This window comes from Mercenaria mercenaria, chromosome 5 (assembly GCF_021730395.1).
Source record: "Mercenaria mercenaria strain notata chromosome 5, MADL_Memer_1, whole genome shotgun sequence".
Lineage (NCBI taxonomy): Eukaryota > Metazoa > Mollusca > Bivalvia > Venerida > Veneridae > Mercenaria > Mercenaria mercenaria.
Window position 1 is genome coordinate 91,325,074 of NC_069365.1, and position 13,477 is coordinate 91,338,550.

At 33.4% G+C, this 13,477-nt stretch overlaps 2 protein-coding genes across 3 annotated transcripts; both read right to left on the minus strand.

Annotated features, from left to right (window-relative positions):
• Nucleotides 1-56: 56 nt before the first annotated feature.
• LOC128557212 (heat shock 70 kDa protein 12A-like) lies at nucleotides 57-11,221 on the minus strand. 2 transcript variants are annotated; one of them, XM_053544286.1, is made up of 8 exons: nucleotides 11,062-11,221; nucleotides 10,346-10,453; nucleotides 8,156-8,247; nucleotides 7,605-7,823; nucleotides 5,656-7,181; nucleotides 4,091-4,681; nucleotides 3,424-3,486; nucleotides 57-1,171 (listed from the first exon to the last, which is right to left on the minus strand). In XM_053544286.1, the coding sequence occupies exons 6-8, from the start codon at nucleotides 4,527-4,529 to the stop codon at nucleotides 795-797; spliced, it is 879 nt and encodes a 292-aa protein (XP_053400261.1). In that variant the 5' UTR covers nucleotides 4,530-4,681; nucleotides 5,656-7,181; nucleotides 7,605-7,823; nucleotides 8,156-8,247; nucleotides 10,346-10,453; nucleotides 11,062-11,221; the 3' UTR covers nucleotides 57-794. The 2 variants fall into 2 exon arrangements, with proteins under 2 accessions (XP_053400261.1, XP_053400262.1); XM_053544287.1 differs by lacking the exon at nucleotides 5,656-7,181.
• On the minus strand, nucleotides 6,960-11,169 carry LOC128557407 (heat shock 70 kDa protein 12A-like). The gene is made up of 4 exons (XM_053544767.1): nucleotides 11,062-11,169; nucleotides 10,346-10,453; nucleotides 7,605-7,823; nucleotides 6,960-7,181 (listed from the first exon to the last, which is right to left on the minus strand). Exons 1-4 carry the CDS (start codon nucleotides 11,167-11,169, stop codon nucleotides 6,960-6,962), a joined length of 657 nt encoding a protein of 218 aa, XP_053400742.1.
• Nucleotides 11,222-13,477: the final 2,256 nt, after the last annotated feature.

Sequence of the window (13,477 nt, forward strand, 5' to 3'; positions counted from 1 at the left end):
TCGTTACAAATGACAGTCATGTCCGTATAATGTAAATCTATAAATGAAAGCAAAGAAAACAAATAAACACCTCTTTTTTACATTTAGGTGAAATGTGAAATAAAAGCATAAAGGAATAACATATGTCAGGAAAAAAAGTTAAAAGTATAAATAATGTACAATGTATGTTTTCGTGTTATGTAGGATAACTCTATTATTGCATTTAGGTAATCAAACAGTTATACAACTACTTACATCTGATTATTTATTATCGAACAGACAGATTTTATAAATTAGTATGGTTTTATTCATATTTACTTTCTTTTGTCTTAGTTTTTGTCCGAGGCTTTCAGATTGATGTGACCCCATTAAATTATTAAACAACTTAGATTTCATAAAGATACACAGTACAAAATTTCATACAATGAAAAACAATACAAGTTAAAACAGCATTTAACATAATTACTGTACTTTGTCACATAAAGGGCCTTATTTGAAACACAAGGGGCGTTCAGTTGTTACTTAACAACCTGATGTCTCCCTTTACCAGATACCACAAACAGCAATAAAATAAATAAAAGTTATTGCTCTAACTTAGAGAGAAAGAAATTGTCAGTTATCTTCAATAAATGGTTGATAAAAACTACGCTTCTAATAGAGAAATATAATGGCTTCTCATTCATTTAACATACATACATGTCATTGTTTATGATCTACGTGAAAATAACACACTCTCTGAATAAAGACGTACCTACCGAGGTACGATACGCTGTGCATTAATAAATATATTTACGTAAGAAAATCAAATTTTGCAATCACTTTATTTTGCGTCCCGTGTCTTTAGCTTCCACCTCTAACTCAATACCACCAAATGTCATTGTGACATCAATTTGCTGTCTTCCTTCTTTCTTTGGAATAAGACTTAGTTCTCCGATTCTCTCAAACTCTGGCCCGGATGTGTAACTGGTATCTGCCAATTTGTCTGCCGGTGTCTGATAAACTTCAACAGAAGCAGTACCATCATATGATGTCATAAAAGAATGTTGAATCTTCGTTTCACCCTGAATCACCGTTTGTCCTTTTCTGACGAACTCGTGAAAAACATCCTCAACTCTTTCGAAACCGAAGCCATTCAAACATTTCATATTTGCCGGATGTTTTCTCGGGTCAAATGGAACTGCTGACGAAATACCTGAAAAAAATGGTAATGAATATCTTAAAACGGATAGACAAAAAATTTTTTTAAGATATTTCCAGTTATAACAATGTATACGAGGCGACTATGACAACCCATGAATGGAATGTATTGTAAAAATAGATCGGTAGTAACACATGTTTAAGGTACAACATTTATTTTATCAGATATTATGTTTAATACACATTTATCAAGTACGATAAAAAGCTATCAAGTGTACATATATATTACTTCTATTTGTTTTAAAAGTCCTTAGAAATCCATTTGTTCAGATTCACATCATTACCTTGCAAGTTTGATTTTGAAATAACAAATAAACCAGGAAAATCATTTTTAAAGGCCCTAAATATAGAACTCCTTCATAAGTAAACTTTCAAAATTTTCTATTTAAAATACTCAAAGGATGACTATGCCAGCAGAATATAACGGTGTATCGTAATGGCTTTAATCCGTTAAATTTAAGAAAAGAGTCCTGCTATAGACTTAACACGTTTTGTGGAAATTTGTGACGTCATTAATATTGACATTAGTTTTGCAGTTAAAGTTAAACTATTCAGAATATGGGGAATTCCCAGGAGAATGAAAATGGTACCACTTTCTCTATTTTGATCAAACTGTGACGTAGCCCCCTTCCTACATTAAACCCTTCAAAGTAATAGAAAGAGCATTGAAACTCAAGGGTAAACGATTTGTACGAGGGGGCATAGCCCCCGAGTAAAAATCGTTTACCCGAGAGTTTTAATGTTCTTTCTGTTTTGTATCATAGCCATCCATACATGGTAGTTGTAGGCGTTCCACATTGCCATATACAGCAGTTCAAGTGAGTACTTAAAATCCTTGCTATACAAACGTGTAAAGCCCAGGTAAAATAAACCCATGCGAGAGCAGAAAATCAATAAAATACACTTCGCTGTCTACTGTTCCAGACACGCTGGCATACTCTCCTATCCAACAGTGCGGTAACTAGCGTGCGGGTATTAAATACCTGCACACTTTTAGTTACCGCACACTGTACTCAGTGTATACGATTTACCTGCACCAAATTTGTGAAGAAAAAACACCGAGCTATGATACAATACAGTTATAACGTCTGTCTGTGTAACGGAATTAAGTCACAACATAAAGACTCTTTAATAACAATACGGAATCAGATCTGCGACAAGAGATGCATAGTTTCTTCTCATGGAAATACGAATTTCCTATGGGAAAGCCGCATTCTCAAATCGGACATGAATGTTTTTTGATAAAAAGGGAAAGGTTGTATAAACTTCTTCACAAGTCCATATGGTATAATGTTTAACAATGCTGGTAGTGAAAAAAAAACTTTATTGAAATTACATGCAATAAATGCAGCAGTTAAAGCAGTTAGTTCGCCATTTATTAGATCATATGATAAAGTAGTTGATTCCATATAGAGAAATCGTATGTATTGACTAATGACACCTTGTTATTATTAAGTTTTAAGTTATCTAGGATTTTGCCATAGTCCTTCACATGTCAAACAAGGTACTTACAAGAGTTTTTATAAACGTAATCGCAAGATTTTCTGTTGAGCTTTTATAGCAGTAAGATATGATACTGACATAATTTATACATACAGTACGGGGGCCAAAAACGTCTACCATGCACCCCCTCGCACCCACAACCCCATCACAAGACATTTTTTCATACATGCAGGTACCAAATTGTTTGGCAGAACCAACTCTATCAGAAAATCCCTTGAACTATATATGATTTCACTGCTTCCATGGCAACCGTTTATTTTTGTAAAGGACAACTATATAGATGATAATCAGTGATATCTTGTCAGTTTCTTTTTATAAAACAACAAAAATTGTGTCAAAATGTTGTTACAACAAGGTAGCTGCTAATACAAGCTATGGAAGGCCTTCACTAAATTTTAACCGCAGTACGTTAAAATACAAACCTTAAAGCGCGTCTGAAACAACGTTTGAACATATCAAATATTTATTTGTTTAATCTACCTTGCGTATGGATATAAAAGCACTCCGTCTGATACCGCTTTCCCCTTCAGTGTCTGTTCGTGGATGGCACGGTTTACAAGACAAGTTTGATATGACTTTGGATTCCATGGATTCTAGTAAGTCAAACTTGCTCTTGAGACCATATTTTTACAGACTACTTGTTCATTACCCATTTTGGTGTTCTTTTGTACTTTATATCTTCTCAAATAAGGTCGAGCAGACATAGAGAGATGTGAATATTTATTTATACTTAGTCATACTTACCATATGAAAATGGTATTTTTCTCGAATGAATTATTTCTTTCTTAAAACCATAAATAACTGCCCCTATAATAAAAATAAATGAAGTTTGGATAGTTTAAAATCATTTATCTAAATCAAAATAATTGCAACATCCTGTGATGTACTTTAACATCAGTCTGATACAAAATTGTGTTAAAAGCAGCAATGTATTGCATTGTTAAATAATATTCGATAGTTCATTTTTATTGGAGTGTTAAAAGTATCTTTTTATTTTCAGTAAAATGTCACACACTAATGATCGTCAGTGAAACAACGGTAACTCAAATTCATAACAAAGTGAATATATTGTATTTGTATAAGCTGTAAAAACAAACATCTGTTCACTTAAAAGCAAAGCAGTTATATTAATATTTTCAATTGTGACCTCCCCTGTACCGTAGACTATAAAACAGAAGCATTTTTATATTGGACACGTAGCCCATAAGCACCTTCACGAACCACGTGTTGCCATTCTTTACAATCACTAATATAACAGTAATTTCATCAATTCATTCATAGAAACTAAACTTTATAAAATACAAGTTTATAAAATACCGGTAACTTTCGGCAAGTTTGAACACTTTCGCAGTTGTTTGACATGTTATTCTGACCTGACTTCTACATTGAAAGTAAGAACTCTACAGCTTACCTCTCATTACTATGGTTCCTGCTTCCTGTGGTATGATCACGTGCTTGTTTGGAAAAGCTTCCATAACTGCCTTATGCATTATCGGCGACTCTGAAAATCCACCGACCATCATCAACGTAGATACATTTTTCAGTTCTGGTTTATCACAAAGTTCTTTCAAATGTTCAAGCAACAAGAGTTTGGCATTTTCAAACAGTTCTTTAAATTTGTCATTCCCAACACGGAGTTTATCATTTCTCATTCTAACCGTTTTGACAAACTGGCCTATTCCCAAATCGCTTTGTAGATCCTTGCCTTTGATTTTGTGATACAAAGTATATAAGGAATTTGGCAGAGATATTGTAATTTCATCTGATGACTTCGCCTTACATTGCCTCTTTTTCATTTCTAACGTTGCAGCAAGTTCAAGGGCATCTAGCTTCTTAGTGGATTTGAACATTTCCCAGACATCGCTCCCAAGAACGGCTTCAAAGAAGTCGTATACTTCTCGATCTACCAAAGTTCCACCCCATGGTCCGCCGCTTGGAGGGTACAGTTCCTTCAACGCACCATCTGCCTGAACTTCGCTCGATGTTATATCGACAGTGCCACCTAAAGATAAGATATATTAAATTAACAGTCTGACAAAATGTCTACATTATGATAGTAAAACTCTATTTTAAAATAAGATCATTTGTTCCTTTTTTCAGTTAATGTTAATGGGAAGCTCGCAATTATTAAACGAAAATTGTTATAAATAAAAGTGCATCTAATCATATATGTTTAAATGGAAAAGTAAATTTAGTTGTGTTGTGTTCTTCACGATGTCTAAGTATGGCAAATTTTCGTGCAAAGTTGTCTAAATTTAAAAAATACTTTATATAAGGGCTCAATTAGATATCAATTCAACATGAACACTGTTTACCTCACCTTTTAGTTCATCAAATGACTTTTACATTGAGCCAACATTACTGGAAATTGTTGAATGGTAACCAGTTATGACAAGTTATTTTAAAGTCCTTTTATAGATTTAGAATATACAAAGCGTACAACAGGGGTCAGTTGTTCGAAACTTTAACCGGCTATTAAACTAACCGCTTGTTAAATTTTGATTCAAAACATTAGTCTTGGTGGGAAACACTAGTATGATGTTTTGATTTTATTGTAAAGAATTTTCAAATTTCATAATTCTTAACTCATACATGTGTTTTTCTAAGTCTTCTAAAGTGTCGAAAACTAACCCTAAAAGTTAATCAACTGTAAGCTTAATCCCCTATAAAAGTTTCGAACAACTGGGCCCAGATTGTGAAAGTCTAACCCTTGATTTTTGCAACTTTGACCGAAATTCAACAGAAATGAATATTGCGTTCTGCTCATTGACCAATCATTGCTGAGCCTACTTATTTGAAATTCCTATAATGGGTTTAAACTTTTTCTAATCTTTGATCTCTACGTATGACCTTAACTTTGAACTGACATGACCAAAAATTGCACGCAGCACGTTGTTTCATTACGACACATATTCGCGCCAAATTATTTAAAAATCTTTTAGGGGATTTAAAAGATATGACTCGGACGTAAATTACTTCATACTGACGTATAATCGCACTGTACGACCTTGCCCTTGAACGGATATGACTAAACGTTGCGTTCTCCCAGTTGTGGGCCATGTTGTTTGATAATACTTTTTAGGGGTAACAGGATGCAGAGCGGACACAACTGCTGTCTACTTGACATTTGATCTCACCATATGACCTTCACTTTGAACCGACATGACTGAAATTTACGTTCGGCATGTTTTCTCATTATGATAAACACTTGTACCAAGTTCTTTGAAAACCTCCAATGAAGTACAGGTTCTTTACTGTTGTACATATGTAATAATTGCAGAAGTCTTTGTCACCCTTCTGATGTATTTATATTAGAATATCACATAACCATTTGTTCCGAATTAAAAGAAAACTTTCAAATATTACAGTTGACCAATTAATTATTTATCTTGCATTACATTTAATAGAAATCATTTCTCTAATCTACCATTATTTCATATTGTATTACATGTAGAAATCACCGATGTTCATCAGAATATTCCGGTACAACTTAAACGAGCTTCTCCTGCTAAGTTTGCATTTCACATGTCATTCACACAACTAATTTCCTAGAAGTTGCAAATATGCAGCAAAGGCTTATTTATGTAAACGGCAGATGAAGAATGAACTGTAGTTACTGTACCAAAACTACAACAATCTACGGTATTTTCATAATTGCTGTATCAGTTATAAGTTATCAGTGCAAGAGGCTAGTATAAGATGTCATTAAGAGGGCTCAATATGATCTTATATAAAATCACGAGAGAAAATCATCCCCTAACATAGAGCAAATTGTGTGCTTGAGGAAACTATGGTGAAAATGAGGATAATGTTCCAGGCGTTTTTCCATTAAATGTGCCTGAATTTTAAAATTTTGATTGATGATGATTGCTCTAATTGTGAAAAATATCCCTGATGTATGATGACAGGATATGCAATTAGCATGCAAAGTTTTGAATATATTTTACAATTTATGAAATATTTAATAAATGTAGTTTTTATGTCTCTAACATTGTCATTATATGTTTAGCCTCTTTGTCATTAAGTACTAATTCAATGATTTTTGTATAATTTTTTTATTGTGTTCCTGTAGAATAAGGTATGGGTTTGCTTAAATGGTGGCAAAGGCAATACATGTATAGGTAATGAAACGCACTTGTGAACACGATTTTGTCACAGACGGAGAGACGACTAGACTAAACCATATATTTCCCGCCAAATAATCGTAAAGAGGGAAATGATATAATTCTATGTAAAGTTTGATATAATAGTTCAATGATATAATCACGTGTAAAGCAAAGCTAATGAGTATGTCCAGCGGAAAGAACAGAGATAATAATTAAAAAATGAAGAAAAGTCATTCCTCCAAGATCCAGAACCATGAACTGTGAGCCAGGCGCAAAAGATTTAATGGTTGTTGTTCCATCTTCGTCCACACATCTAGACGCTTCGTACTGCTTGCAATAAATCGCCGCTGCTTCTGGTTCGAGTGCGAATGTAAACTGATCAGCTGGTATACCAGCCTGAAATTTAAAACTTACTGGCACTTCAAAAAGCTTTAGTAGTTTGTTGTTGTTGGTGGTGGTGGTTTTTATTCTTTTTATTCTTTAACTAAAAATGATATCACTCAGCTGCTACAAATTTTGCTATAAACTATTTTGATTGTTTACTGAAATTAAGTGATAACCAAGACGCCAATAAACCAATTTTGTTTCTAAAATTAACATCACGAAACACATTGGCATATATTACCTAACTTCTGTAGTAAATATTTCTGATTATTCTTCTTTTATATAAACATTTTACTGTAATTTTGAAATACTGTTTAAAATGTAAGGGCAAATTTCCAAATATTCTAATTGCTAAATAAACAATCTTTAAAAGTGTCCAAATGTCAAAAGAATAATGTATGCACAAATTAGTAGATAGATCATTTGAAAACTTACTTTTAGAGATGCCTCCTTCATGAACTGTTTTGCACTGTATTGCCAAATTGCTGGAACAGTTATAACCCAGTAAATATCAGTTTTTTCCATATCTTTCACCTTTAACGTTAACTGTTCAAAAAGCTGTTCTTTAAGGAACTTGATTGCTGCAGCGAAAACATCTATAGCCAAAATCTTTTTCCCCTGATCATCTCTCAGTTTTAAGTTGCGTTTCAGTCGCTACAATTTATGCAAGCTCGACATACATATACATTATACCTCAATATCAGCTATACACTACTAAGAGATAATTAAGTTAATGTTTAAAATACATAGAACGGTAAAGGTGTAAAGAGCAAAATGTAAACTTGATACTATTATTATAGTTTACCAAGATGTATTAGAATTGCTTTCTATTTTAAACAAATATGCACTGACAATATATTATTCGCATCTCTGTATCTAAAACAATGGAATACGAGTAGGATATTTCAATCTTGTTACAAGTTCATGTATCAAACAAAAACCAAAAATTAAATCACTCGACAGAGATTAAAATTTTTGTTTCTTACTGTTTGTCCATGCAAGTTCATCTTGAAATGTTTGAAGTACTTCCATCCATGATGTTCGTCGTCATCAGCTAAGTCGGCATACTTTTTTCCGCCTTTAAGTTCAATTACAACAAGAAATATATTTTAACAATATTCTGTTATTTTATAACCGGATAACAGTTTTACCTCCGTCTGATAAGCTTGTGAACCTTTTAACATGTGATGCATAAATAGTTCTATGCATTGTCACATATATTTTGTTCTTCTTGTTTTATTATTACTTAGGATGATCACTGACATTATAAACATGATGTACAAAATATATCTTACAGATAAATGTCTCCATACAGTTCACTTGTTCTAACAGTAAAGGCTTTTCCAACGTGCATACTTTAATACTTTTTGACATTCTTGTTTTCTGTATTCATTAAATCAATGAGTGTATGCATATTTGGTCTCTTTCAATGATAATTTGATATGTACTTATTTCTTTAAATCATGATATAAAACACATTCTAAAAAGTGAAACTCGTCATCTAACTTGATACATACGTTACATATTCTTTCATTTAGTAGCCTACTAACAGGTCTGGTCCATCGACCAGTTTCAACAAAAAGTCTGCGTGAAGATAAACGTAGTTGTGATACGGATTTATTTAATTTTTACAATATCTAACATATAAGTAAAAGATATTGTAGATTTAGCACACATCCTGCCATGCTTGAGAACAAATTAGCTGATCATGACTGTGTATGAATCATACGTAACCCCCGTTTAAGTTAAATGATCGTGTAAGCGCATTTGAACTGTTTCCTAACTAGCCGTGGTATGTAGTTTTCTAATAGTTGTAATACGAGAAAGCTGCTTTGAATTACTCCTTTAATACAATTTGTACTGATATTGAATCTGAGTTTGTTTTGGCAAGATTTAATTACGATGCAGGCCCGGATCTTGATAATACATGGGGGCACCAGTTTAGAACGAAGACGTCACCGGCGAGGCGCATAGCGCCGAATGGAGATACGTATGGTAGTGAGCTCTCTGCTCGTGTTAGGGGGGTCAGGGGGTCTCCTCCTGGAAAGTTTTGAAATATATGTATGATATGTTGGCCACTGATGCATTTTTTGTCTATTTTTTTAGGTACGGGAGGAGGTACTCCCATCATTTTTGGGGTCAGGGGGTCCTCCTGAAATTTTTCGAAATATACTTATGTCTAGTAGGCATGAAATGGTGGGCTCTGGTGCATTTTTTGGTCTAATTTTGAGATACGGGACGGGATATTACCATCACTTTAGGTGTTTAGGGGGTCTCTGCTTTTCTGGCCTAATCTCGAGGTACGAGAGGGGGTACACCCATTGTTTTTTCGGGGTCTGCACCTAGAATAATTTGAAAAATATGTATGAAATGGTGGCATCCTGTGCAGTTTTGGTTAGAGAAAATATTATTCCTTTGCCAAAACAGTTCGGTACAACTTTTGATGAGAATAGGTCACGCCTCAGCCAGGGCCCCCTGGGCCCGGTCCTGGTTCTGGGCCTCAGATGGTTGTAAATATTTGTCCACAAATATGTATCTTTCCTTTTAGATAACAATCTATTATTTGACAATGTGAAATACCAATTTTTATTTCATGGTGAATCAGTCCAGATGACCATACAATGATATAAAGAAGTTTATTTTATACTAAGTGATGAAATACTGTATTCTATCAGTGAGATATAATCCATATCACTCATTGCATATCACTCACTGTAAAATATATAGCTTTGCCGATCTACTTGTACATTGTGTATTAATTTTAAGTCTTTTGCTTAACACAGGCTGAAAATTGTAGTCGCTCTTTGTTCATTATAGTATATTTCTCGATTCAAATTATTTTACTTAATGAGAATTTCATAACGTTATGCAGCAAGAAATAAAATAGAATGGAACTTTATGTCATGTGCGTCTTTCTAACGTCACAACACGTCTGACGTCATGTTCATTTACGCGCGTCTGTTTCCCGCGCTGAGATCTTTTTTCTTTTTTTTTTTGCTAAATGAATATCTCAAGTAATTAGGCATAGAATAAAAAGAAAATTTGTTTGTTTTTTTGTGAGTATAGATAATGAGGTACGTGCTCATGAAAATATTTGAAATTTTCTCACTTCTCGGTGAGATATAGAGCTATTCCATATTCACTCAAAACAAACAGATATCCCCTATGTAGTTTACCTCATATCCAAACGAGTGGAATTCCCCATTTGGTTCAAAAAGGACAGTAGTAGGCGCTTTAGATGTCTGTAACTTGCCATTATCGTCTGTCCAAATGTTTTCGTATGTCTAAAGTGAAGACATGATATTAAATAAAGTAAAATAATCAAATACATGACATCATTAGAGTTTTTAATGTTATTTATTATCTATGGCAATATATACATTTGAAATATATTTTTGGCGTTTGACCTATATCTTTGTATCATATGTCTGATATGAATACATGTTTGCAATCCACCCCCGTAAGGCAATAATATATTAAACTTTCGACTAAAACATTTGTATATACGTGTGGACTTTTCCAAAATGGACCATTTTATGTTTCAAATATCTCCTTTTGTAAGTTTGCTACAACTAAATATTCGTTCAGTATAAATGTTTCTTACACATATTTTATTGGATATTTACTGATTCACGACATATTTAATTTCACGACATATTTAATTTCATTCACAACATAATTTATTTTATTCACGATATATTTTATTTCAACTTCAGCTCATTAATTCGAGAAAAAAAATATATAGAACCATTCTTTTTAGCACGAATGCTTGGCTGCTACATAGTTATTTCTTTCTACAACGGGCTGTTATCGAAACATCAAACTTAAAAATAGAATATTGGATTTTATTTTCTCTCAAACTTTTTGTTTCGAAATAGAAAACAAAACTAACCTTTAATGGATCCTTTTTTAAGATATGTCGAAAGGAATACGCATATCCGGAGTAAGTTGTTCCGAAATCTATAGCAGCAATTACCAGCTTTGTCTTGTAGTCGCCCATATTGGGTCTCTTTTCAATATTAACAAGTACTTGCAATCGATAATTTTATAATTTACTTCCCTTTCCTAAAAACTCTAGTTTGCTTAAAATAGCACGCCACGGTTTCGGTGTATGTAGAGCGGTTAATGGTTATATTTAGAAAGGTTTATTTAAAGAAACAATATCATGTTAGTCATATTCGTGTACCCACCGAATAATAAAGACCGGTGGTGACTTCACACTTCATACTTCACAGTTCAAACTTCACACTTCACACTTCAAATATATAATGTTTAATACACATACAAATAATAGGAAAGTCTGAAGTGTGAAATTTGAAGTCTGAAATGTGAAGTTTGAAGTGTGTAGTTTGAAGTCTGAATTGTGAAGTCTGAAGTTTGAAGTGTGAAGTCTGAAGTGTGAAGTTTGAAGTGTGAAGTTACTACCGGTCATTCGTAATTGACACATTCATGTTGCACTCATTTTTTGATGCATTTTGATCTTTGATTTCAATGACAGATTTTGCTTGGTTATACATTTTAAGCAGTTCAATTATTGGCTGTGATCTAACTTTAACATGATTTGATTATAAGGATCTTACATGCCTGCCTGTGTAAGACGGGTTTTTCCCTTCCCGAGGGACAGTGTGGAATGGAAAACTGAGCGTATTTAGACAAGGTTTTTCCCTAAGGAAATACAGGAATATATATCTCCGGCGCGTGCTGGGATAAATGTAAACTATCCCCGCTAGGTAGGCAAGAATAAATGATTAGTCAAAAATAATCTCACAGCTCTGAAACATTCTCTATTCAAAAAATAATGGTAGCTACATATGAACATGCTACCTGAAAGCATAACGATAGTCCTTTTTTAAAAAAGATTTTTCATGCCTGCTTTCTTTATTTTTTTAAACCTTAATGTTAATTGCATATTCAATACTTAAACTTTGTTTCCAAACGCGTCTTAGGTGTCAAAATTCACAGCGCTTCATTTTAAGAACTTTATTTATACACGTCCACAAGCTGAGGAATGAGATAGTTATTCATATATTTTAGCAGATTTTCAGCTGTTCCTTTGTGTAAGGACGTCTCATATTATTGAGTTGTACTGACCCTATGTATATTCTTTCTTATATTTTTGCTTTCCTCCAACACTTGGCTATTATACGAAGCCATTAATGTCTTATGACGAATGATAGACAATAGGCAAACCAGATGAGGGTTAAGCTATTATTATGAATGATATATAGTCCAACGTTACAATAGGCAAACAATAGGACCCTGGATTAAATATTCTTATTAATTAAGAAATAATAAGTTCCCAAACGTGGTTTATCTACGATAAATCACACTTGGGAAATTATTTCGATACTAACACGACAAACTAGTATCAACTGTGTTTGCCCCGGGACCTCCCAGTTTACATGTTAAGGTTTGTTTGTCTGTCAAAATCGCACCAATTGAAAGGGAAATAACTGCTACATCTTTATTTACAGTTAGGCGGTTGAGTTATCATGTTATATAGTTACCCACTTACAGTATCAAATAAGTGATTATTTTGATGCTGGGTGTCATGGTGGTTGCTGTGTTTTGGGGTGTCTTGGGGTAAAAAGACCAGCCCGTTACAGCTTGTTACGATCCGTTCTCCATTTAAAGTTTAAGTTTTCAACAACTTTGTCACATGATCATATCTTATATGTCAATGTATATTATGTAATGAGGTACTATATGTACAAATTACTGAATAAACTTTTGTTCTGTTCTGTTCTGTTCTGTGTAAGAAAAAATTGTAACTATTTTTTACGACCGTGCTACGCATCTGGATCGGATGACGTCATTGCACGCAAGTGGTTTATTGCAGAATAACCCGAGATAGCTTTTGCTCTACATGTATGTAGGTTATTTGCTGGTCGTGTTAGAATGATAGACAGGTCATTCTATGATTCAAATATCTCCTAAGTAGTATACTTAATCATGATTATATTTTGAAATTTTGCTACAACGAAATATTTGTTTAGTATAAATGCTTTGTACTCATACATTATTGGAAAGTTACTGAATCATGACATATCTAATATCATTCACAACATATTTGATTTTATTCATGTTATATAGAAGTCCCGTTACATTAGGATCTCGGATACAAACCATAAGACAAGCCTCAAATATGCAGTTTGCATTGTATGAAAGTTACAGTAGGCAGAAAAAGTTTCTTAGCCTGATTACAAACAAATCATTTATTATACACAGATTGAATATTTCTTGTAACTAGTATTCATTATTTTATCTTTCGTTTGACAAGATATAATGGCTGAAACTGATATGAATCT

What these genes read in the sequence shown, in the direction of transcription:
- LOC128557212 (XM_053544287.1), bottom strand. Translation starts at nt 4,529, where the DNA reads ATGTTCAAATCCACTAAGAAGCTAGATGCCCTTGAACTTGCTGCAACG. An exon ending in AGGAACCATAGTAATGAGAG is followed by an intron (nt 3,487 to 4,090) that starts GTAAGCTGTAGA and finishes TTTTTATTATAG; the next exon opens with GGGCAGTTATTTATGGTTTT. An exon ending in AAAAATACCATTTTCATATG is followed by an intron (nt 1,172 to 3,423) that starts GTAAGTATGACT and finishes CATTTTTTTCAG; the next exon opens with GTATTTCGTCAGCAGTTCCA.
- LOC128557407 (XM_053544767.1), bottom strand. Translation starts at nt 11,169, where the DNA reads ATGGGCGACTACAAGACAAAGCTGGTAATTGCTGCTATAGATTTCGGA. An exon ending in TAAAAAAGGATCCATTAAAG is followed by an intron (nt 10,454 to 11,061) that starts GTTAGTTTTGTT and finishes TCTTCACTTTAG; the next exon opens with ACATACGAAAACATTTGGAC. An exon ending in TGAAGGAGGCATCTCTAAAA is followed by an intron (nt 7,182 to 7,604) that starts GTAAGTTTTCAA and finishes TTTAAATTTCAG; the next exon opens with GCTGGTATACCAGCTGATCA.